Source organism: Oncorhynchus gorbuscha, linkage group LG04 (genome assembly GCF_021184085.1).
Source record: "Oncorhynchus gorbuscha isolate QuinsamMale2020 ecotype Even-year linkage group LG04, OgorEven_v1.0, whole genome shotgun sequence".
Taxonomy (NCBI): Eukaryota; Metazoa; Chordata; class Actinopteri; order Salmoniformes; family Salmonidae; genus Oncorhynchus; species Oncorhynchus gorbuscha.
Genome location: NC_060176.1, coordinates 40,340,259 through 40,368,167, shown reverse-complemented (window position 1 = coordinate 40,368,167; position 27,909 = coordinate 40,340,259). Strand labels below are relative to the sequence as shown.

Sequence of the window (27,909 nt, the reverse complement as noted above, 5' to 3'; positions counted from 1 at the left end):
CACTTGGAAAATTGTCTAGGCAATTTTCTACACGTTCAGAACAGTTATCTTGTTTGATAGGAGACACACAGCGATGTTGATTTTCCATGTTATCTTTCTACATACATTTATTTGCATACTGAACAATGTTCTATATCTCTTTCACTCTCTAGTCAACCAACTACACTGCTCCAGTCAACCAATTTCTATCTTTGATGGCTGTGGATAGAGTAAAGTCAGACTATCCATAATATACACAAAGTGATCAGAAATAGAAATAGCAGTTCTTACTCTAAGCACAATGTTGAGATATGTTGCAAGTAGAGAATCTGGTGCACATGCAAATACAAGACTTAAAACTTTCAAGCATAGGCTATGTTTAGCTTTCAAATGTACATGTATTGATCAACAGAACCAGCCTTCCATCGCCTTCTGGTTTGGATCGTCCAGCCCAGGCTGACTGAAGGTGTATCACAACACAGAGACTACAGCTTTCAGGGAAACAACCGAGCCAGTCCCTGCAACTCCTACTTGGAAGTCTTGTTCCGTGGTTGCCATGGCATGTTGATGAAGCCTAGGCAGAGAACTATATCAATATTGTAATATTTTACTGTTTTTTATAAATAAATAAAAAATAGACCCCTTTATAGGGGGCTTTTCCGAACACCCACCAAGTGAGGTGGTCTTACTGCTGCTTTTACAGTCACCGAGACATCACCCAGGTGGGTGGTACACTTTGATAGTGGATGATCCAGCCCACGTACTGTCATGCCTACTCCCTCTCTCCAGCGCTCGACGTCGCCGGTCTACTAACCACCGGCCCTGGCAACCATTATTACGCACACCTGCTCCCCAGCATTACGCCTGGACTTCATCACCTTGATTATATTCCCTTTATTTAGCCCTCAGTAGCCTCAGTCAACAGGCAGTATTGGTTTGTTGTCCTGTTTAGTACGAATCCCCTGTTTTTTTGCACCTGTTTCCTGACTTGTATTCGTGACAGCATACTGCCTCGCAATATGGAAGCAGCAGAGGAGAAAACCATCTTCTAGAAGGTCCAGGAACAGGGTCATCTGCTCCACCAACCTCGCGACCAGCTGGCGCAACTGGGTAAGGCCATGGAGGAGGTTCTCCACCGCCTCAACACTACCAGGGAGGCTATCCATAACCCTATCAGAGGGCCTCCTACCAAGGGTCGTCACAGTCAGCCAGTCCCCCAGCCTACCCAGGTCAGCGAGTGGAGGAGCTGGGTTCCTATGAGAGGTTCATGGGTCTGTTCTGGACGGTTTTTGACCATCCTCCAGATGGCAGAGAGGGAGGTGAGTGACATCTCCAACTCCAGCAGGGTCCCCGGACCGCTGCGGAGTACGCCTTTACCTTCGGACTGTGGCAGCCTGTAGCGGATGGAATGAGACGTGCCTCCACACTCTCTTCTGGAGAGGACGGCGCAAAGAGGTCCAAATGGAGTTGTCGTGTCGGGATGACAACCTATCCTTGGACGCACTCATAACAATGGCCATCCGTCTGGATAACCTTCGGGAGCGCCTTTGCTCACCTCGCCACTCGCCTCCCACCTTTGGCTGTCCCGAGTCTGAGCCTGAACCCACACCTCTCCCTGGCAGAGTGGAGTTGCCAGAGACAGCTAGGGCTCTGTCCCTATTGCGGCCAGGAGGGGCACCAGCTTCAGCGGTGTCCGGTGCGTCCCAAACACTAGGGAAGAGGTTATCTTCCGTCTCCCAGGGTGGGTGTGCGTATTCCATCATCGTTTTCTGCCAAACCTTTCTGGTTCCCATTTCACTGGCTGGCTGTCTCTCAGGTGTTGTCTCTGCAGCTCTAGTGGACTCGGGTGCCACAAGGAATTTCCTCGACCAGGCCCTTGCCTCCTCCCTGAACATAAATCTGTACACACTCTCCTCTCCTTTTCCAGTCCAAGCACTGGATAAGCAACCATTGGGATCTGTCACAATCACACACATCACTCACCTTCACCGTGGGACCCATGCACCAGGAAAGACTCCCCTTCCTCATCATCATTCCTCATCGTTTATTTAGCCCTCAATAGCCTCAGTCATCAGGCAGTTATGGTTTGTTTTCATGTTCAGTATACATTCCGTTTTGTTAATTTGCCTTGCATCATTGTAATTAAACTCTCCTACTGCACCTGCTTCCTGCCTCCCTGCGTATATGTGACACTTATGAAGGAGGAGCTGCAAACATCGAAGATGACAAGGTGCCCGATGAAAAGCTCCTGGGCCGTTCTGTCAGATGTTTTCCAGACAATTCCCTGCCTTGCTGCACCATCAGTGCTCTCTTCGCTCAAGACACTAATTTTCCAAACTAACTAGCTTCATCTGAAGTTGTGGAAGACCATCGCCCAAAAACCACCAGATCTCAAAAATGATTATAGCGCCTTTGAGATTTTACTTGGAATGAAATCTATAATTATTATTACTTGTACTGTAATTAAGACTGCTAGCTAATTATTGACTTCTTCACATGCTCCACATTCATTAGGGAGGAATTCATAAAGCATCACAATCTATTTCCCGTGTTCAGCCCCCTGCATTAGACTGTGATGATGATACATCTTAAAGAAACACTGTTGCTGTGAGTGGTAACATGGATCAAGATTGATTATAATCATGTTTTCCATTCTAAATTGGTGTTTCTGAGTCAATTCCAAAGCCTGGTCAGATCACATATCACATTATGTAGGACCGCTTTGCTCTCAAATATCCACTTTGACCACAAGAGCAAAATACAATTTGTAAGCTATAACTGCTTGTTTTTTCGAGTACCAAACGCTCAAAAGCAGAATGCCAGCATATGGAAAATATTGTGAGGAAAACTGTGTTTTGTTTAAACATTTTGCCACCCACTGCTCGATTGATTCTTTCTCCATAAATGGGAAACAAATCGGGCTGAGAATTGCCAGGGACCTCACGATACAATATTATCATGATACGTAGGTGCTGATATGATGTGTATTGCAATTCTATATGTATTCCATTTTTATACTGCAGTTTTATTGCGATTCAATGTTCCAAACATATTGCTCACGATATAAAGGTCTGCTGCAGAGGGACAAGAAAGAACCATCATAAAAACGAGTTTTGATCGGTCATGGAAATAAAAGTGCTGAAAACATGTTGACTCACCATTTAAAAATAAGATTGAGGCCAAGCTATAGGGTGAGAATCATTTTTGGCGCAGGTACATCCGAATAGCTAGCGTTAACTACGTTTTTTGTAAATCGATACTTGGGATAATAGAATCAATATATAATATCGTCCAAAATAATCCCCTTTCTAGCCCCATCTCTAGAGCAGAAGAGAACACTTGTGCCAGCATTTAAGCTCCGCTGCATGCCTCTGACACCGCACCATCAGCACTTACAGCATCCCTAAAGAAACCTATTCATCATCCATTTCCTCGACAGACAGACGGACAGACAGACAATACAGAAACCACAGAGAGCACAGGAAGCATTTTATCAGTTATCATTTCCAGCCTGCCAGGCATAGAAGCCCACAGTCCACACGCGCACTACATCAAAATTGCTGTTTGACTTGGTATCGTTGGTGATTGTTCTGCCGCCCGGAGGGCTGTATTTATCTTGTTTTAAATAGGCGATAATGTGATTTTAGTAACCAGTAGCCCGTTTAGCCCACTTTGATAATGATCTCTCTAAAAAGTCATTTGCAATAAAATGCTCAGGGAGCACTTATCAAACCGACGGACAATGGTTTATAAGCGTTCCTCTACGAAGACAATCCATTACTCATTTGCAGTTCTTCTAGATAGCACTATACAATATGTACATTGTAATGCCTACGGTACGCTGCAAAAATGTATAGGCAGGCAAGCAGACAGTCAACGTACTCCAACCATATCCACTGACTGCATCACTGAACAAAATCAAATAATCTCGAGGTTTTAGCACCTAAAGTACTTCTCTAAACTCCTCCAGTGGTTGATGACACAAGCTCAACGGTTTTATCTGGTGCTGTGACTAAGTCTACATCCCAAATGGCACACTATTCCCTTTATAGTGCACTACTTTTGACCAGGGCCCATATGGCTCTGGTCAAAAGTAGTGCACTCACTGTATAGGGAATAGGGTGCCATTTTGGATGCATCTTCAAGTCAAAAGGGAGGGATAGAAGAAACAAGCTGTGTGTGTTTATCAATCTCCCATAGTGGACATAATCACAGGACACATGCCATGCCATGCTAGCATGATGCTGGATGTGTGTCCCAAATGGTACCCTATTCCCTATATAGTGCACTACTTTTAAGCAGAGTCATATGGGCCCTAGTCAAAAGTAATGCACTATATAGGGAGTCGGGTGCCATTTGGGATGCATCCTGGGACTTACTGGGCGTTGGTAGAGTCCATACTGTACTCCTCCTGATACCTATAGGCACAGCACACATGGACATAGATTGGGAGATGTTAAGAGGAGAAAAGGAGGAAAGGAAGAGAGGGAGGGATGGGGGGCAGGGCATGCTTTTATAGAGGACACGTAACACCAGAAAGACAAAAGGGTCTCAGAGTAGGAGTGCTGATCTATTAGCAGGTGCCATGATTTACAAAAATGAAAAACTGATCCTAGATCAGGATTACACATTAGGATTGACAGGTATTCTCGCATACAATGCTTTGATTGGTTTAAGAACAGACGGGAGACTCATTGCAAACCACAGGAGACTACAGGACAGCAGGAAGGAAACCCACTAGGTCAATCGCAATGGCTTCAGCATTCACATGATGACAAATTGGACAGATTATATTTCGTTCTGTAGCAGGTTGAATGAATGTATCATGGTGACATTGAGCCGAGCGGTGCCATGGACACATTAATAACATATGGTGACAGCAAACAGAGAAGGATAATGTTGAGAATCAAAGGCTCAATGTCAAACATGGAGGATATGAGAATAGTCATGGAGGATATAAGAAAAGTGAGTCAATTAAATAAGAATTTGTTCTTAACTGACTTGCCTAGTTAAATAAAGGTTACATTTAAAAAATAAAATAATCGGAATGAAATCGTATGGAATAGATTTGTATAAAATGACTGTACCATACTTTATACTGATACAATATGCTAGCTAAAGGTATAGACTTCCTGAAGTTTGCTAATGAGAATCTTAGTTATAAGAATCAACAGCTTATAGAGAGAGACCTCTATAAGCTGTTGATTCTTATAACTAAGATTCTCATTAGCAAACTTCAGGAAGTCTATACCTTTAGCTAGACCATTACTTTACTTCCAATGTACTTTTGATCAAACATAGTCATAAAAATAAATGAATATAGACAGATTAAGTTCTTATTAGGAGGGGCACGGTAATTCCCTAGATATAGTACCTGACAAGTGAAAAAGATAGAATCGGATAAATACCTTTTATGGATTTGTCACTTCCTATACTTGTAGATGGATAAAAATATTCAATTTTTATTAGGAACCCGTACCTGACCAAGCATTTTCTCAAGCGACACTTAAAATAGGCCTACTACACCACCGTTCAAAAGTTTGGGGTCACTTAGAAATGTCCTTGTTTTTTAAAGAAAAGCACATTTTTTTGTCCATTAAAATAACAACACATTGATCAGAAACACAGTGTAGACAATTGTTAATGTTGTAAATCCCTATTGTAGCTGGAAACGGATGCTTTTTATGGAATATCTACATTATCAGCAACCATCACTCCTGTGTTCCAATGGCACGTTGTGTTAGCTAATCCAAGTTTATCATTTGTAAAGGCTAATTGATCAATAGAATATCCTTTTGTAATTATGTTAGCACAGCTGAAAACTTTTGTGCTGATTAAAGAAGCAATACAACTGGCCTTCTTTAGACTCGATGAGTATCTGGATCAAACACCAGTCTCAGCGTCAACAGTGAAGAGGAGACTCTGGGATGCTGGCCTTCTAGGCAGAGTTCCTCTATCCAGTGTCTGTGTTTTTTTCCCCATCTTAATCTTTTCTTTTTATTGTCCAGTCTGAGATGTCTTTTTTCTTTGTAACTCTGCCTAGAAGGCCAGTTTTATTGCTTCTTTAATGAGCACAAAAGTTTTCAGCTGTGCTAACAATTACAAAAGGGTTTTCTAATGAACAATTAGCCTTTTAAAATGATAAACTTGGATTAGCTAACACAAGGAGTGATGGTTGCTGATAATGGGCCTCTGTACGCCTATGTAGATATTCCAATAAAATCAGCCGTTTTCAGCTACAATAGTCATTTACAACATTAACAATGTCTACACTGTATTTCCAATCAATTTGATGTTATTTTAATGGACAAAAAAAGGCTTTTCTTTCCAAAACAAGGATATTTCTAAGTGACCTCAAACTTTTTAACAGTATTGTACATCAGGGACAGATTACAATGTTGTCCAGGCCACAAACTTTTGAGCTAAACCTAAATCCCTGAGCTCAACTACATTCAGGTCACCCTGTGTGGATGAAGAGAATAGTGTGTCGCGCATCACAATCAGGAAGTAGTCAGGACCCTGGAGAGGTCCAGTAACCACTTAGGTGTGAACAGACACGTTTTATCCACACTACTCTAAACTGGAACTCATCACTTATTGAGTCTCTTAGGCGAATACTTTTGATTGCCAAATGAAATAAACTATTTTAGTATTCAGCCTGTCCCTGACATCGCTGTACACTGCAACATTTTTAGAAGTAATTTATTTGCACAGTCTTCAACAGATGATCTACACAGGTGTTTCTCAACTGCAGTCCCCTTCTACCCTTTTTTTGTTCAGGCCCCGCACAAGCGCCCCTGATTCAACTAATCAAGGGTTTGATGATTAGCTGGAGAATATACATTTGCAACCTTGGGGAACTTGACAAACTTGACACTGATATACAGTATAGATGTTCAACTAATCAATCAATCATTTTCACGCTGTCCGTTTGATTTATTAAGTTTCAGTTGACATTTAAAGAGCGACTGCCTTTAAAAAACAACAAATCCCTTTGAAAATGGCCTATGTGGTTATTCTAGTGTCAGAATTGACTACAAAGTGTAAATAGGATAATGTTGGTCATAAAGTCAGTCTTTTCTAAAAATGGAGTTTGGAACATCTGTACGTCACAACAGGGTAAATGAAAGTTCGGTTTTGGTTTGACGATGTCCATTTGCTCACTAGCATGGGGTGAACAGCTATGGTGTTGGCTCTCTATCCAATAGCATAGCAAGTGAGACAGACCTGAGCTGCCCAGCACCACTGACTAAGACGACACATCGCACATTTTTTTTACATGAGAAATACTGCACCAAACACCTTCGTTTGGTATAAAATTACGCAACTAAAACGTCCTCTGCAAAAACATCCAAATGAATTACAGATTTCTTGAGTTATCTTAGATTCATTCGGGTTATGTTGAGGACGTGAAATAGACTTCTGCATCTACAGTGTGTCATGGGGGACAAACGTCATTAATGAAATGCGGAATCGGTCAGGACACACATCTCAATGGCTGAAATGTCATTTTTCTAATGAGAAAAATAAAAACACGTGCCAATCAGCGTGTTCAGTGGCTCTTTAATACAAATCCAACTGAAAGTCTGTTGATAGTCTGAGCCTTTCTAAGGTTTACAGCATATGTATTTGAATTGTCCCGACCTCTACAAGTGAGACTGATGTCTCCATGGCAATGAACAGAGTGGTTTTGTCAACATCTCTCTTGGTGAGTGTCGGTCTGTTTGATGGCTGTAGTTGAGGGCTGTGAAATGAACAATAAAGATGGTATCTAATTATAAAGCACTTATCTGGTACTCAAGCAGTAGGCCATACACAGATGTTCATCCTCTAATCAGCTCTGTTGATGACATATCTACTGCTACATCACCAACACTCGGTCTCTGCCTCTGGTATCAGAGGCATCACAGGCCCACTGGAGGAGCCTGCAAGTCTCTGTTGTCTTGGTAATCATGCAGGTGAGGTAGTGCATCATAAACACTGTCACATTCTGTTTAGCCCCTGAGTCATGCAATGCAGGAACAAATTCATTCTCACCTCACTTTGACAGTAGATCCAGCAAACCAATTTATATTTAAAAAACAGCAACTGCTAGTGCTAAACCAGTGCTAAACACTGCATGTATTAGTGAATTAATGCATATCCATGCTGCTGACACTGGCTGAATCCTCTGTCACTTGTTCCCTCAAGGACCTATTGAAATGTTGTGGGGCCACATGAGTCTCTGCAGTAATTTAGAGGGATGCTGGAACTTGTAGTTTTGATTCCGTTTCCCAAAAGTGGAAGCTTGCCAGTAGGGCATATAACTACACCCATCCTGAAGTCACACCTGCCTCTGCCAACACCTCTGGGGAATTACTCTGTCCTTATAATCCAAAGGGACTTAAACAATAAAGATATAAGGCATTTGCATTTAGTGTTTGTAAGGATGCACACGCACGCACAGACATATACACCCTCCTGAATGTTAATGGCAGCTTTTAGCTCCACTCGACTGTCAAAGTAGGGATTGTGGGTAGGAACTCACAACGTACCAATCACGACAACGCTTCCATGGGGGCTACTTTGCTTTTCAAGTCAACTGATGAGCAACTGCTTCCGCTCCAGAACACAGCTTTAATGATAACAATTGTGACATAATTTGCCATGGGGACCACGTTAAAGGATGACTGTACTCCTTGATTTGGCCTCGTTTTGAAGATTGCTGATTGAGAAATGCTAGTGGACATTGAATTAAACCAAACAAGAGTTGTCTTGGGGGTGTATAAATCAAGACATCTGTCATTAATTTAGACGTTTTTGTCAATGAAGTCTTAGTCACGCAATTTTACATCTAGCTAAGGTGTTTGGTGCAGTATTTATCATGTAAAAATGTTTTGCATAAAATTAGTCAGCGCAGTGTATACAGTCTATCGAGTCAGGAAAGTATGGTTGCGCGCTCAGGACTGATTTTGAGAACATTAACATGTATGCAACTTCATCATCTGCAAACTGTCAAGCTATCGTAAATAAAGCATAAATTACACGCTGTCTATCAGTGCTCAAAATCACTTGCTAGCGAGCTAAATGTCAACTCTGTGTTTGTCAATTAAGCTAGCAAGTAACGTTAGTAGCTAGCATGCTTCGGTGCAGTTTAGTTTTTTGTAACTGTCTCACTATCTATTACCAGAGTGTTCGTTTGTCTGGTGGTGTCTAATGGGGTATCATGTTAAAAAAAAACAGGGTTTTGGATTATTGACAAATTGTAGTTGGGATACAAGTGCAAACTGATCATCTCAATTCTCATTTTGCACCAAAAAGTGGCAGACTCGAGTGATTGACACTATCAAACACATCAGCAAATGACCACGCTTAGAACCAAGGGTTATTTCAACATAGCCTTGGCGACGTGTTGTCTTATTTAAAGAAGTCTGAGGTGCTGTGTAATGTGCAGGTCTGTCTGACTTCTTGGAGGTATTGGCTGCTATGTTTGCATGGAGTGTGCAGCACAGCTACTTCTCTCGTGTTAGTGGGCACAATCGTAATCCATACTCAACCCTCCAGTAAATAGTGACAAACTCACTTAGAAAAATCAGCTTTGGACGAGACTGGAATTATCCTATTTACACTTTGTAGTCAATTTTGACACTAGAATGAATGTTTCTGACTCATATCGATGCCACATAGGCCGTTTAAAAGCAGAGATGTTGGTTCTAAGGGGCAGTTGAATTTTAAAACAGCTCATTAAGCCAGAGTTGCTAAAAGGAAAGGAAATCATAACCGAACAGTTATATTAAGATGGCTAGAAATAAGCAGCAACACAATCCAGGAGATGGAGATTTCAGTGACACAGTGACACATTTGTTGTTGTTTTGACTGTGTACTTCAGCACTTTGGATTTGAAATGATACAACTATGAGTTTAAAGTGCAGACTGTCAGCTTTAATCTGAGGGTATTTTCATCCATATCGAGTGAACCGTTTGGAACAAATCCATTTATATGTATATTAAAGTAGTAAAAAGTGAAGCATTTGGTCCATATGCATAGGATGCAATGGCTACATCAAGCTTGTGACTCTACAAATGTGTTTGATGCATTTGCTGTTTGTTTAGTTTGTGTTCCAGGTTATTTTGTGCCCGATAGAAATGAATGGTAAATAATGTAGTGTCATTTTGGCGTAACTTTTATTGTAAATAAGAATATAATACGTTTCTAAACACTTCTACATTTAATATTGATGCTACCATGATTACGGATACTCCTGAATTAATCGTGAACAATGATGAGTGAGAAAGTTACAGATGCACAAATATCATATCCCCATGATATGCTAACCTCTCACAATTACAATAACAGGGGAGGTTAGCATTTTAGGGGATTGATATTTGTGCATCTATAACTTTGTATATGTGAATTTGTCCCACTACGTTTGTTCACCTAATATGGGAGGACTATGTTCCACTATGTTCCTGTACTTTCTAAACGATTAATCTGATATGGATTAAAATACCCTCAAATTAAAGCTGATAGTCTAGTCTGCACTTTAACCTCATAGTCACTATAATTTCAAGTTTTGGAGTACAGAGCCAAAACATCAACAAATGTGTCACTGTCCCAATATCTTTGGAGCTCACCGTAGCTAGCTTCAGTAACACCTGTTATGAGTATACTGAAGCTAATGGAGTGTGTGTTAACTTCTAAGATCTTGAGGATTAAGTAGTACGCTAATTAGGGCACAGTTAAAGGTGCAACCAACATTTCTATTAAATTGAGTGAATAGCCAATTTAAGCACAGATATAGATTAATGGATTAGAGATGGATTGCTAAGAAGACATCCCAGAAGGGATCCTGGATAATAACTTGTTTCATGCTCTCCATCCCACTAAAGGAATAAAAAATACAGCATTGAGTCCAATCAACTAACAAGCTCCTGTATTTTAACTAGGTAACCCCTTGGAAAGGTGCTCTTGGATTTATTAAAAAGGTGCGCTTGAGGCCTCCCGGGTGTGCAGTGGTTAAGGGCGCTGTACTGTAGCGCCAGCTGTGCCACCAGAGACTCTGGGTTCGTGCCCAGGCTCTGTCGTAACCGGCCGCGACCGGGAGGTCCGTGGGGCGTGGTTAGGGAGGGGTTGGCCGGTAGGGATATCCTTGTCTCATCGCACACCAGCGACTCCTGTGGTGGGCCGGGCGCAGTGCGCGCTAACCAAGGTTGCCAGGTGCACAGTGTTTCCTCCGACACATTGGTGCGGCTGGCTTCCGGGTTGGATATGAGCTGTGTTAAGAAGCAGTGCGGCTTGGTTGGGTTGTGTATCGGAGGACGCATGATTTTCAACCTTCGTCTCTCCCAAGCCCGTACGGGAGTTGTAGCGATGAGACAAGATAGTAGCTACTAAACAATTGGAAACCACGAAATTGGGGAGAAAACATGGTAAAAAAATAAATAATAATACAATATAAAAAAAGTGCGCTTGAGTTATGGGGATATCATTTGCATTTACGAAAAATAAAAATAATCTGCCAACTGTATGTCCAATTTGTACTAATAGATAATGACTGGCACAACATACAGTGTGTGAATGATGATAGTAGTGGCCCTACATTGAACAACAGCTGAATAGGAGAAGCCTATACATAATCAATTATTGTGGTACAGGGGGCTTAAGAGAGGATTGGTGAGGTTGTAAGAGATTAAACTAAGGCAGAAAACTAACAAAGAGAAAGAACATTGCGTTGTCTTTTCAAGCACAGCACTCTCCTCATTTCAATTAGAAAAGCAGCAGCCTCGGCCTGCAGAGCAACAAATCCCCCTGCAATCCGTCATCAGCATCCTCCAGCCATTCCCTAGACAAAAGTTGTTATTACTATTGAGGCCAGAGCATCAAGCCATTCCTTTTTGTCATTTAGCAGACCCGTAGCAATTAAGGTTAAGTGCCTTACTCAAGGGCACATTTACACATTTTTCACCTAGTCAGCTCGGAGATTCGAACCAGCGACCTACTATAGTATGTATACCATAGTATTTAGTGTAGTACTTTTTCATGTGGGAATGGGTGAGTTGGTGTGAAGATAAAGACCTAATGATGAGGATCGCGGAGGATTCTGGAGGGGGAATTCAGCTAAAGTATTACGTTTTTCTATACCTATAGCTTCGTATAATCAATCTGAGTTACATCTCAATAGAGTTTGTAAGAGTGCACACAATTGATCTTTTCGTGATCTGTATCAAACCTGAGTAGCATCTATAGCAGCGTTTCCCAAACTCGATCCTGGGAACCCCAAGGGATGCACATTTAGTTTTTTGCCCATCTTCAAGCTTGAATTATTTGAGTCAGATGTGTAGTGCTAGGGTAAAAACCTAATCATGCACCCTTTACGGTCTATATGGATACATGGATACAGTTGCAAAAAAATATTTTGGTTTCACAACATTAAGGGACAGACTTTGGAAGCATAGAACATAGCATATTCCCATAACCATTATATGAATGATGATTTATCCCTAATGTATCAAACCTGAGTAACATCTCAATGGATTCTATAGGGATAGAGATGCACACAATGAATCTCTCTTTTTAATTTCATGATATAAGGTACATGCTTTGGAAGTGAGTACTATTAATCCTATAATCCCATAATCATAATAGTCCCATAATCAGAATATCGTACACATATTTTACAGTATAAAAGAACAAGATCTTACAGTATCAACTTCCTGTATCCTTAGAAAGAAAACTACTATATTAGTTTACTGTAAGTCTTGGTTACACTGTTTGTTTACATCCTACATTTTTTCGACCAGCTGTTGGTATGAATGTACGGCACTGAGGAGGTTCCTAGGCATTTAAATAATGCCGTAATGAATAACTAAACAGTGAGGAGTGTGGAGGAATGGAGTGGTGGGTCAATGGAGATGGGTCATATTATGTATTCTCACTCCTTCCTTCCATCTCTTCTTACTTCCATCCTCTCTAGAGCTGAACACAGCATGTAGAGGACAGGTCTCATGCTGATCATGTTTCATTGCCTTCCCATGGAGAACTCTGACTGACTGACTGACAGCATCCTTTCTGTCCGAAGGAAGGAAGTTAATTAAATGTGAGGGGAAGTGGGATTTTTTTTACAGTCACAGATACAGTAATATAACGCTTTTTATACTATAAAATGTTTTTCATACAATACATGGACATGTAAAATATAACTGTCAAATGAATTGATATGGACACTATTATGCAAATGAGAGCCTCGACATGGATGTTGATTAAAGGCAGCCCCCCCGCACCTCTCTGATTCAGAGGGGTTCGTTTAAATGCGGAAGACACATTTCAGTTGAATGCATTCAGTTGTACAACTGACTAGGTATCCCCCTTTCCCTTTCGATTTCATGCAAGATCAATGCATGAAAGATCAGCACACCAGACTATCTAATGTGAGGTGCTGTTTGACTATCTAATATGATAACGGATATTACTAATGACTCAGACTATCTCTGCTATATTCTACTGAGTTTATCATTCCATGCCGCAGCAGTAAATCAACACTGTAGGCTATTCAGTGAAAACTGTGCTGTTTACTCTCATTCCCACCAGTGTATTTAGATCAGTGCACGATGACTCTGAGGCTTTTGTGAGTATATTAAGCTGCATGGGCTTAGAGTCATAACCACCATTATCATAATCATCTGAGGAACACTATCTTGTCCCTGCACGCAAGCACACACACATGAATGCACATACACATGCACAAGCACTCTAGTGATGCAAGGGTTGACTCATAACCCGCAGTCCCAGCAGTTATATCCACGTGGATGAAGGGTGGGTGCGTGGCGGGCAGACGGGTTGAATAGAGAAAACAATGCATTAAAAATCCATAAATGTATCATTCTTGCGCAATTCATATCGATAGGCTATATTGAGGGTTTTCATTAGGCCTTAAATGTAACAGCTGACCCGCGCATCACTAGCACGTGGACACACACACACACACACACACACACACACACACACACACACACACACACACACACACACACACACACACACACACACACACACACACACACACACACACACACACACACACACACACACAGGGCTCTTTAAACTGCCCAATCATCTCTGTCTCTGAGCCTAAGACTGACAGCATGGGGAAACAACAACAGGGGATAGAAAGTAGGCAGGGCAGACGGGAGAAGAAGATCTGCAGAGGCCCGGTAGCTTCTACTGTTGTAAATAAATAGAAGAAAGGACCAGAACAGTAGTCTAATGTTTGGAAAAGATTTGGTGAAGTGGTAAAAGAGGATGATATGTATGTTATGTATGATGATTGTGAGGCGCTATACAAATTTGACAGTCACAAGAGGGGAAATTCAAATTGAATCAGCTGTGTTTTGTTAGGGCAAAAAAACTAAATGTACACCCCTTGGGGTCCCGAGGACCGAGTTTGGGAAACTCTGACCTAATATGATATTAACTCCTGCAGAATTAAGCATTTCTTACAGTAAAATTATACACAAATTTACATTTTTAATCAGGAACAGGAGTGGAGAAATATTATTTTATTATAGGATGTTGAGAGAATGAAGGCACGTTAGGGACCGCTTGTAAAGGGTTCCAGCTTTAACAGCATTATAAACGCTGATAGTATTTCAACCACATAAAATATGCATCCAAGCTGAACTGAAATCTTATAAACAAGCATGTTGAGTCATTTTAACAGCTTTTAATTTCCTTAAAACTGGTCAAACGGATGAGGTTTTGCATGGAAAGGCTTTCTCGTTGTTTTAGAGTTAGGCCTATTGCATTTTCTCTAAACGGCTTTGCTGCGCGAGAGAAGCAGAGATGAAAGAGAAAACAAACTTTCCGATGTCAACTGGATTGAAGCATATCCATTTATGACATTATTCTGGTAAGCAAGAATATATTTAGCGTTCTAGTAATAACAGAAGGAAAGCTGCATGTATCTAATTATAGTGAGGGTGCAAAGCACCCCACACCATATTTTTTTTGCTGTTGGTGCAGCAGTGGGCCTCTTGAGTTCTGCCTCAGTCTGTATTATTGATGAGAGCTAGTGCCTTTGAAAGAGAAACATATACTGCCTACAGACTATACTGTCTTATTTTCACAGGCAGTAAGGCAGTATACTATGGCCTCAGCAATATTGACATAATTATTGTTGTAATGGTATACAGAAAACGGTTAACATACGTGTGTCAATGTTTCTGAATAGTTAATGAAGTCAGTGACATTGGAAAATCACAGGTAAGTGGATTCCAATGTGCATAACTGTCAGAACTAAACATTACAGGGATATGCAACTGTTAATGATGTTAAAACTGCTGTTATTAACTGTATTGACTTGGCAGAACTCTCTGCAACTATTGAAAGATTTAACACCCTGCATCAAGCTCAACCTTACCTTTCCCCTCTGGATTTTGCTACACAGCAAAAATACTGTAGCAGACTCAAAATATTGTTTCAAGTTTCTGCCCAACCAACATCCTTAATTGAATTATGCAGTAAAGTGCTAAGAGAAACGGCGAGAAGGGATGAGAATGTTAAAGAGAGGATTTTAACTCCCATACTGATTATTATTCAGGCAGGCCAATGTAGGCTGCCTGCATATACTCCCCCTTAATGAAACCCTGCAGTCCCATTCAGAGAGAAGCATCTCATGTGACTTGGCTGGGGAGTGAAGGTAAGGCTACTCCACTGTAGTTGCTGATGTTCTCCGGCACACATGTAGCCTAGGTTACACACACACACACACACACACACACACACACACACACACACACACACACACACACACACACACACACACACACACACACACACACACACACACACACACACACACACACACACACACACACACACACACACACACACACACACACACACACACACACACACAATCCCCTGTGGTTTGCATTGGAAAGCAGACAGTAACTGAAAGGTTTCTGGTTAGAATTCTCGAATCCCCAAGCCGAGCCGACAGGGCTCTGTCGATGTGCCCTTGAGCAAGGCACTTAACGCTTATTGCTCCTGTAAATCGCTCTGGTGAAGAGCGTCTGCTAATTTACTCAAAAGTAAATGTCTATTGTGGAAATTGAAATCGATTAAATCACTTGAATGAGTAAAATATCAATACAAATGTGTTAATATCCTCCATGCAACCGATAAAGCAATTGTACGGTCTATAAAGAGCCGCAGCATCCTCGGAGTTATGTAAGCGATGCACAGGAATCAAACTGCAGACATAAAGAAAAACCCAGAAAAACCTAAACAGGAGGCTGAGAAAAAAAATATTATTCACAAGTGGGTGGCACATACAGTGCCAATTTCCGCAAATGTAACAAACAGTGCCATTGCGTGCAGTCAGCTTTGACAATCCGTCATAAATCAGTTTCATAAATCGCGCATAACATGTGTCAATATAGCCTTAACCTATCAACAGACTGGAAAAAAGAGATCGCGATTTGTTATTTTCATTTTTGCAAAGGATATAATCGACTAAGGAATGTAGGCTATATATTCGATACGAATGTATCATTCCATAGGTCAATTCATACCCTTTGCCTAAATATAATAATAAATAGCTTATATGGGATACAATTTGACTGCGCTTTGCGCTGCGCGCTTGAAGCACCACACGGGTTTGAGGATGCTGCGGGTTTGATATCGAACTGGTGCTCTTAGTCTGAGACATGCAGCGGCTTCATGCGGGTCAATGTGCGGTACCTTTGCCCAGCATCACTCCCAAAAGAGCCCATCGTTCGTATCGGCTTCGACGGGTTGACCCAAGTCGGCTCCTCCGGTGTTTTCGGCGCCTCGGTCTTGACGTCTGGGTCTATCTCCGAAGGAGATGGCGTGAGTTTAGCGCCTGCCATCGTTCACCCTCTCCCAAGTTACCCCCAGCCGAGAATGACCAATATGTTACCCCTCTGCTGTCGATACCAGCCTATGGAGCGACTGAAATTCAGAACTGCATCCTGAACGCACTTCTGCGGCAATATAGACCGAGGTAGACTTGCTTTACATTCCTTTCTGCATCACACAATCATGTGAGAAAGTGCTGGGAGCTTATTGTTATTGAGCAGCACTCCATCCTTTGCAGATGTGAGGTCCATTGCATCCCAGCCTCCAGACGTCATCAAACCATTCTACCCAGTAGACGCGTGCCCCTGTTGCTAGTGTAGCTGTACTAATTGTTACATAACTTGCAAGATGTTCCAAGGGGGGTGTAAATCAAAGATTTATTTTGATCAGTGCACATTGCCACAGCTGTCATTCTGTGCACCAAAATATAATGTGTATTAACAGTTTTGTAGTTTAAAGTGTCTTTACCCCATTATGAATTAATAACCTCTATAAGTAACACAAACATTTCCCAGGACATAGACATATCTGATATTTGCAGAAAGATTCAATTCTTGTTAATCTAATTCTTGTTAGTTCAATTTATAGTAGCTATTACAGTGAAATAATACCATGCTATTGTTTGAGGAGAGTGCACAGTTATGAACTTGAAAAGTTATTAATAAACCAATTAGGCACTTTGGACAGTCTTGATACAACATTTTTAACAGAAATGCAGTGGTCATTGGATCAGTTTAAAACTTTGCACTGACACTGCTGCCATCTAGTGGACAACATCTAAATTGTGCATGGGCTGGATTAATACATGATGGCCTTTCTCTTGCATTTCAAAGATGATAGTACAAAAAAATAAAAATATTTAAAAACTTTGTATTATCTTTTACCAGCTCTAATCTGTTACATTCTCCTACATTCATTTCACATTTCCACAAACTTCAAAGTGTGTCCTTTCAAATGGTATCAAGCATATACATATCCATGTTCACGTCCTGAGCTACAGGCATTTTAGGCGAAAATTGGAAATAAATGGGCGGATCCTTAAGAGGTTTTTAATGCATAGGATCACTGAGGTGAGGTTTATTCATTTACAAAACAAGAGTGATAGATGACTTATTCATACTGTGAAATCTCAGTAAAGCTTGAAGCTCGCAGTTGCCACCAGATCTGACAATCCTATAATCAGTAATCACTCCCATGTCTCATCTAAAGTGAGTAGTCTTTTACAGTATAGACACAACACCTGATGTGGCACCACCAGACCAACAGCCACAGGCACATGAACAGGTGCACTGCAATTAACATAACACTAGGATGCTTGTATGCACTTAATATAGGAGCTCATTTATAACACCAAAACAAAAATGGAACCTCCACTCCTCACCATGGCCTACACTATACTATCCAACATTACTGAACCCTCAAAACATTTTATGTTGTCCTACAGTGAAGAGGATAATACAAGGAAAGACAAAAAGACAGCCTGTCACAAACACTTTAGAATGATCAATAGATAGCAACTCCAGGAAAAGCAATTGCAAGAAGAAAAGTGAAGGAGGACTGAGTCCAGTAAGGGGAGAAAATGATATAGGTAATGTAATAAAAAAGTGATGGAGATGGAAGGGGGTGCAAGAAAAGAAACGATTTAGAATGAAGGATGGAAAAAGGATGAGGAAGAAAACAAAGGAGGAAACAGAGGAGAGGACCATACTCAGTCTCCACAGAGTCACCTTGTGGTGATGGAGAGAACAACAGCCATACCTCCAGCAGACGCTGAGCAGGAGCAGCAGTTTACCACAAGGAGCAGACAGACACAACTGAATGATCAGTAGTATTTTTTAAGCAAAGTATGGCTCTTAGGATACGTTGATGCTTTGTCAATGTTCGTAACCAGGAGCTATTGCCATTAGATCAAAGGGAAATCACTCTGGTGCAAGGGCTACTATTGGGTTTTATACATAGTCAAGGACAATAATTGCCAGAGCGTGATTTCAAATTACCTCCGCTTCATGTACCTTTTTGGAAAACAACAATATATAGCACTAATAACCCTACCACAGTCTGTAACAATAAAATAAAACACTAGCTATAAAAAACATACATACTGTACTGTAGTGTTGTTAGAAGTTTGAACAGTCAGCAAATTGCAGATAATAGGCACTTTGGGAGAGGGTCAAAAAGGTCCCCATAAATCTTATTCCAATACTGAAAATAAGGCTGGCGACAGTGGGAATGGAATGGAAGTCTGGGGGGCGACAACACACACACACGGACAGACACACTGCCGTCGAAGCGACCACGGTCCCCTAATCACCCATAATCACTGGTCATGCACTACTACCTCCGAAACCGAGAGCCACAGTAATACTGTTCTGTCAAAACACAGAACAGGAGCAAGCAGCGTCAAGCTCCACAGGCTACACAACACCACAGCTGTCTGCTTCAACATAATATGGCCAGAGAGGGGAGAAAGGCTGACAAGTCAACACCACCGGCACACTTGGACACACACATTCATGACCACATACAGTACGCACACACGTACACACATACTGTATGTACATGCTCACACACACACACACACACACACACACACACACACACACACACACACACACACACACACACACACACACACACACACACACACACACACACACACACACACACACACACACACACACACACACACACACACACACACGCAGCAGAGGGACTGCGACACAAGGGCTAACCTTAAAAAGAGCACTTATCTCTATGTGGTCTGAAATAGACTATGCCTCAGGGATCAGGGTGGCACATATGGACATATCTTATTGTACAGAAGTGGAAACTGGTTGTTTATTTTGATGGCATAATAGTCACGTAAAGTATGTGCTGTTACAGACATTTTATATATATATATATATATATATACACACACACACACACACACACACACACACACACACACACACACACACACACACACACACACACACACACACACACACACACACACACACACACACACACACACACACACACACACACACACACAGTGGGGCAAAAAAGTATTTAGTCAGCCACCAATTGTGCAAGTTCTCCCACTTAAAAAGATGAGAGAGGCCTGGAATTTTCATAGGTACACTTCAACTATGACAGACAAAATGAGTTTTTTCCCCCCAGAAAATCTCATTGTAGGATTTTTAATGAATTTATTTGCAAATTATGGTGGAAAATAAGTATTTGGTCAATAACCAAAGTTTATCTCAATAATTTGTTATATACCCTTTGTTGGCAATGACAGAGGTCAAACGTTTTCTGTAAGTCATCACAAGGTTTTCACACACTGTTGCTGGTATTTTGGCCCATTCCTCCATGCAGATCTCCTCTAGAGCAGTGATGTTTTGGGGCTGTTGCTGGGCAACACGGACTTTCAACTCCCTCCAAAGATTTTCTATGGGATTGAGATCTGGAGACTGGCTAGGCCACTCCAGGACCTTGAAATGCTTCTTACGAAGCCACTCCTTCGTTGCCCGGGCGGTGTGTTTGGGATCATTGTCATGCTGAAAGACCCAGCCACGTTTCATATTCAATGCCCTTGCTGATGGAAGGAGGTTTTCACTCAAAATCTCACGATACATGGCCCCATTCATTCTTTTCTTTACACGGATCAGTCGTCCTGGTCCCTTTGCAGAAAAACATCCACAAAGCATGATGTTTCCACCCCCATGCTTCACAGTAGGTATAGTGTTCTTTGGATGCAACTCTGCATTCTTTGTCCTCCAAACACGACGAGTTGTTTTTACCAAAAAGTTATATTTTGGTTTCATCTGACCATATGACATTCTCCCAATCTTCTTCTGGATCATCCAAATGCTCTCTAGCAAACTTCAGACGGGCCTGGACATGTACTGGCTTAAGCAGGGGGAAACGTCTGGCACTGCAGGATTTGAGTCCCTGGCGGCGTAGTGTGTTACTGATGGCAGGCTTTGTTACTTTGGTCCCAGCTCTCTGCAGGTCATTCACTAGCTCCCCCCGTGTGGTTCTGGGATTTTTGCTCACCGTTCTTGTGATCATTTTGACCCCACGGGGTGAGATCTTGCGTGGAGCCACAGATAGAGGGAGATTATCAGTGGTCTTGTATGTCTTCCATTTCCTAATAATTGCTCCCACAGTTGATTTATTCAAACCAAGCTGCTTACCTATTGCAGATTCAGCCTTCCCAGCCTGGTGCAGGTCTACAATTTTGTTTCTGGTGTCCTTGTCCCTGACAGCTCTTTGGTCTTGGCCATAGTGGAGTTTGGAGTGTGACTGTTTGAGGTTGTGGACAGGTGTCTTTTATACTGATAACAAGTTCAAACAGGTGCCATTAATACAGGTAACGAGTGGAGGACAGAGGAGCCTCTTAAAGAAGAAGTTACAGGTCTGTGAGAGCCAGAAATCTTGTTTGTTTGTAGGTGACCAAATACTTATTTTCCACCATAATTTGCAAATAAATTCATTAAAAATCCTACCATGTGATTTTCATTTGTTCTGTCATAGTTGAAGTGTACCTATGATGAAAATTACAGGCCTCTCTCATCTTTTTAAGTGGGAGAACGTGCGCAATTGGTGGCTGACTAAATACTTTTTTGCCCCACTGTATATATTGTACCAGTCACCAGACACACCTAGTCATTCAAGGGTTTTTCTTTATTTTTACTATTTTCTACACTGTAGAATAATAGTGAAGACATCAAAACTATGAAATAACAAATATGGAATAATGTAGTAATCAAAAAAGTGTTAAACAAATCCAAATATATTTGAGATTTGAGATTCTTCAAAATGCCACCCATTCTTTGCCTTGATGACAGCTTTGCACACTTTTGGCATTCTCTCAACCAGCTTAACCTGGAATACTTTTCCTGAAGGAGTTCCCACATACTGTATGCTGAGCACTTGTTGGCTACTTTTCCTTCACTCATCCCAAACCATCTCAATTTGGTTGAGGTCGGGTGATTGTGGAAGCAAAGTCATCTGATGCAGCACTCCATCACTCTCCTTGGTAAAGTAGCCCTTACACAGCCTGGAGGTGTGTTGGGTCAGTGTCCTGTTGAAAAACAAATGATAGTCCCACTAAGCCCAAACCAGATGGGATGGCATATTGCTGCAGAATTCTGTGGTAGCCATGCTGGTTAAGTGTGCCTTGAATTCTAAATAAACCACATACAGTGTCACCAGCAAAGCATCCCCACACCATATTTGGATTTATTTATTTAAGCATTATTTAACTAGGCAAGTCATTTAAGAACAAATTCTTATTTACAATGACTGACTAGGAGCAGTGGGTTGACTGCCACGACAGATGTTTACCTTGTCAGCCCGTGGATTTGATCTCGCAAACTTTTGGTTACAGGCCCAATGCTCTAACCACTAGGCTACCTGCCACCCAAAAAGGCTAACCATAACATCTCCTCCTCCATTGTTTATGGAGGGAAATACACATGCAGAGATCATCTGTTCACCCACACAGCGTCTCAAAAAGACATGGCGGTTGGAACCAAAAATCTCAAATTTGGACTCATCAAACCAAAGGACAAATTTCCACGTCTTCCATGTCTAATGTCCATTGCTCGTGTTTCTTGGCACAAGCAAGTCTCTTCTTCTTATTGGTGTCCTTTAGTAGTGGATTCTTTGCAGCAATTCAACCATAAAGGCCTGCTTCACACAGTTTCCTCTGAACAGTTGATGTTGAGATGTGTCTGTTACTTGAACTCTGTGAAGCATTTATTTGGGCTGCAATTTCTGAGTCTGGGAACTCTAATGAACTTATTCTCTGCAGCAGAGGTAATTATGGGTCTTACATTCCTGTGGCGGTCCTCATGAGAGCCAGTGTCATCATAGTGCTTGATGGATTTTGCGAATGCATAAAGTTATTGAAATGTTCTGTATTGACTGACCTTCATGTCTTAAAGTAATGATGGACTGTTGCTTCTCTTTGCTTATTTGAGCTGTTCTTGCCATAATATGAACTTGGTCTTTTACCAAATAGGGCTATCTTCTGTATACACCCTACTTGGTCACAACACAACTGATGGGCTCAAACGCATTCAAAAGGAAAGAAATTTCACAAATTAATTTTGAACAAGGCACACCTGTTAATTGAAATGCATTCCAGGTGACTACCTCATGAAGCTGGTTGAGAGAATGCCAAGCGTGGTGTGCAAAGCTGTCATCAAGGCAAAGGGTGGTTGAAGATATTATTTTGAGTCAATAAGTATTCAACCCCTTTGTTATGGCAAGCCAAAATAAGTTCAGGAGTAAATACTTGCTTTAAATTTGCTTAACAAGTCACATACAGTAATAAGTTGCATGTTTATTAGTGTTAAACATGATTTTTGAATGACTGCCTCATCTCTCTACCCCACACACAATTATCTGTAAGGTCCCTCAGTCGAGCAGTGAATTTCAAACACAGACTCAACCACAAAGACCAGGGAGGTTTTCCAATGCCTAGCAAAGAAGGGCACCTATTGGTAGCTGGGTAAAATACAAAAAACAAACATTGAATATCCTTTTGAGCATGGTGAAGTTATTAATTACACTTTGGATGGTGTATCAATACACCCAGTCACTACAAAGATACAGGTGTTCTTCCTAACTCAGTTGCCGGAGAGGAAGGAAACCGGTCAGGGACTTCACCATGAGGCCAATTGTGACTTTAAAACAGTTACAGAGTTTAATGGCTGTGATCGGAGAAAACTGAGGATGGATCAACAACATTGTAGTTACTCCACAATACCAACCTAATTGATAGTGTGAAAAGAAAGAAGACTGTACAGAATACAAATATTCCAAAACATGCATCCTGCTTGCAACAAGGCACTAAAGTAGTACTGGGGGAAAAAAAGTAATTCACTTTTTCTCCTGAATACAAAGTGTGATGTTTGGGGCAAATCAAATACAACACATTATTGAGTACCACTCTCCACATTTTCAAACACAGTGCTGGTTGCATCATGTTATGGCTATTCTTGTAATCTTTAAATACTGATAGTTTTTCAGGATAAAAAATAAACAGAATGGAGCTAAGCACAGGCAAAATCCTAGAGGAAAACCTGGTTCAGTCTGCTTTCCACCGGACATTGAGAGATTAATTCACCTTTCAGCAGGACAATAACCTAAAACCCATGGCCAAATCTACACTGGAGTTACTTACAAAGAAGACCGTGAATATTCCTGAATGGCCGAGTTACAGTTTTGACTTAAATCTACTTGACAATCTATTGCAAGACCTGAATATGGTTGTCTAGTAATGATCAACAGCTTATAGAATTTTTCAATAATAAATGGGCAAATTTAGAAAAATCCAGGTATGGAAAGCTCTTAGAGACTTACCCAGAAAGACTCACAGCTGGAATCGCTGCTAAAGTGGCTTCTACAAAGTATTGACTCAGGGGTGTGAATACATATGTATACGAGATATTTCAGCATTTAATTTTCAATAAATTGGCTACAATTTCTAAAAACGGTTTTCATGTTGTCATTATGGGGTATTGTGTGTAGATGGGAGCAAAAACATCAGCAACTTAATACATTTTGAATTCAGGCTGTAACACAACAAAATGTGGAATAAGTCAAGGGGTATGAATACTTTCTGAAGGCATTGTACTAGCCAATTATTTTCTATGTATTCCACTTGCCTGCACAGAGAAGAGTAACTCTTCTACCGTTCTGCCATGTCTCATAGAAACCAATTCCCATTTCCCCTTGTCCCCACATCCGCCTCCAGTCCAGTGTGACGATGCTGCGGACACACACACACACACACACACACACACACACACACACACACACACACACACACACACACACACACACACACACACACACACACACACACACACACACACACACACACACACACACACACACACACACACACACACACACACACACACAGTCCCTTCGCTCGCTGACGAGCTAGTCACATCCCAGTCATTACAGCAGCTTATTAAACATGACAACCATAGGGCTCCAGCCTCCACCAACGGCAGCTAATTAAACAAGGGAAGACAAACGCCTGAGTGATACAATTTCCCACCACAAATAAATAAAGGAAAGCAATACAGAGGTTATAAAACTCAGTTCTCCCCTGACAGTTTTCCTTTCTCACTTCTGTGAAGTCTATACTTATTGCAGCTGCCACCAGGATGAGCTTCGTGAGACTGTGCTCAACAACCAATTAGTATCCTCTGCGTTGGGGCTCTATAAAACAGGCTAACAGTAACTATTCATACTGAAGGCAAAAACAAATTTAATCTTATTCTATTTTCTAGCTAGGAACTACGGACTAATTCTAGATAGACAAATACTGAAACAAGTGTTAATCATATCAGAGGGAAGTAGAAAGCGATTCTCAAAGACACATTTAACACATTGGGATTCTCATACTGATTGGGCTGTATTCCGCAATACAGATGTACAGATCGAGACAGTGCAGTCAACTGAAATGGAACAATCTCTAGTGCTGATGAGGGTGAGAGGCGAGAGCTATAACTGTGGCCCACCCACACACTAGCATGATGACTAAGCCTACCTATGGTCTAGACTCCAGGCTCTGAGTCTGAAAGTGTGTGTGTGATGCTTGTGCACGTGTGTGCGTGTTCATGTGTGTGCCATGCATTTGTGTCTAACCTGTAGGTGCCCTGTTTTGGAAGGAACATTGCCCAACACTCCAGTCCAGACACATAACATATCTTCACACATTAGGTGGCAGAACAGGGAAAAGTTCACACTAACACTAACATAATTGCAAAAGGGTTTTCTAATGATCAATTAGCCTTTTAAAAGGATCAAATTTGATTAACTAACAACGTGCCATTGGAACACAGGAGTGATGGTTGCTGATAATGGGCCTCTGTACACCTACGTATGTAGATATTCCATTAAAAGTCAGTTGTTTCCAGCTACAATAGTCCTTTACAACATTTAACAATGTCTACACTGTATCTCTGATCAATTTGATGTTATTTTAATGGACAAAAGATGTGATTTTCTTTGAAAAACAAGGACATTTCTAAGTGACCTCAAACTTTTGAATGGTAGCGTAGATAGAACCAATTTTCACAAACATTACTCAGCTGCTCGTTCAGGTTTCAATCAAGAGGTGGGCGACACATAAAAGCCGAGCAACAGAAATTTGACTTCTGTTTTCTATTTCTGAAATGAGCATTTAACAACACCTCCTCCTCCTTCTCCTCCTCCTCCTCCTCTGCTCTGCCAGCCCTACTTTCTCCCATCCCCCTGTCAATCATACACGTGTGTGTATACACACACAAACACACTAGCATCCCCTGTCCTATGCGTGCCCCTGGTGTGCCTGCTCCTCTTCAGCAGTAATTGTTCACCCCCCCTGCACCCCCCAGCCCTGGAGATAATGACATTGAGGGGATCCCCTCTGAGAAGGACGCCAATGCTAGCCTGCCAGCAACACCAGCAGGAGCAGAAGCCAGCCTGGGAGACTGACAGCACCCACTAGCCTCACATTCCCTACTACTCAGACAGACACAGGGTGGAGGGAAGGAGAAAGCACTGACCGAGTCTGTTGGATCGCACTACCCCTACAATCCCATCCACTAGCCTGCATACTAGGAATAATAATAAATATAGCTATTTTGAGAGAGAGAGAGCTGGGTGCGGTGTTGCATGGGAGTCTGGGGGTCATCCTATCATCTGTGCCTTACTATAACAAGGTCAGACTGTATTGCATGACAACCAACCTTTGAGGAATTGACTACAACACAAACAGATCAGACTCCTGTCCCCAGTCCACCTGGCCGTGCTGCTGCTCCAGTTAACTGTTCTGCCTGCGGCTATGGAATCCTGACCTGTCTACCTGTCCCAGACTTGCTGTTTTCAACTCTCTAGAGACAGCAGGAGTGGTAGAGATACTCTTAATGATCGGCTATGAAAAGCCAACTGACATTTACTCCTGAGGTGCTGACTTGTTGCACCTTCGACAACTACTGTGATTATTATTAGTTGACCATGCTGGTCATTTATGAACATTTGAACATCTTGGCCATGTTCTGTTATAATCTCCCCCCGGCACAGCCAGAAGAGGACTGGCCAACCATCATAGCCTGGTTCCTCTCTAGGTTTCTTCCTAGATTTTGGCCTTTCTAGGGAGTTTTTCCTAGCCACCGTGTTTAGGCTGGGTTTCTGTACAGCACTTTCAGATATCAGCTGATGTAGAAAGGGCTATATAAATACATTTGATTTGATCAGACCACTACTAGGCAGGTACATTGGGTTGCTGGTGGTTTTGGAGATGCCCCCCCCCCAGCAAATCACAGAAACGTCGGCTCGGTAATCACAGCACGTCAAAACTAAATACATTTAAAAAGCAGACATTGAATGTCCCTTTGAGCAGGGTGACGTTATTAATAACACTTTGGGTGGTAAAATACTAACCCTTTTGACAGAGTGAAAAGTAGGAAGCCTGTAGAGAATAAAACTATTCCAAAACATGCATCCTGTTTGCAACAAGGCAGTAAAGTAATACTGCAAATAATGTGGCAAAGCAATTTACTTTTTGCCCTGAATACAAAGTGTTACACATTACTGAGTACCACTCTCCATATTTTCAAGCATAGTGGTGGCTGTCATGGGTATGCTTGCAATTGTTAAGGACTTCGAGAGTTTTTCAGGATAAAAAAAAGAAATGGAACCGAGCTAAGCACAGGCAACATTCTAGAGGAAAACCTGGTTCAGTCTTCTTTCCACCAGATACTGGAAGATTAAATCACCTTTCAGGAGGACAACAATATAAAACACAAGGCCAAATATACACTGGGGTTGCTTACCAAGAAGACAGTGAATGTTCCTGAGTGGCTGAGTTAAAGTTGACGTATATCTGCTTGAAAATCTATGGCAAGACTTGAAAATGGCTGTCTAACAATGGTCAACAACCAATTTGACAGAGCTTGAAGAATTTAGAAAATCATGTGTAAATATTGCACAATCCAGGTGTGCAAAGCTCTTTAGGTGTTTTCACACTTGGTCCCTTTCAGACCATTTTTGTTAACTCAGTGTGGTTCGCTTAA

At 41.5% G+C, this 27,909-nt stretch overlaps 1 protein-coding gene across 1 annotated transcript in view; it reads right to left on the bottom strand.

Annotated features, from left to right (window-relative positions):
• The window catches only part of LOC124034061 (potassium channel subfamily T member 1-like), an 83,125-nt gene extending 66,033 nt beyond the window's left edge, over positions 1-17,092 (bottom strand). The window contains 2 exon segments of the mRNA XM_046346772.1: positions 4,359-4,397; positions 16,700-17,092. Coding sequence (XP_046202728.1) covers positions 4,359-4,397; positions 16,700-16,848 — 188 coding nt within the window. The 5' untranslated portion in view covers positions 16,849-17,092.
• Between the last annotated feature and the right edge of the window lie 10,817 nt (positions 17,093-27,909).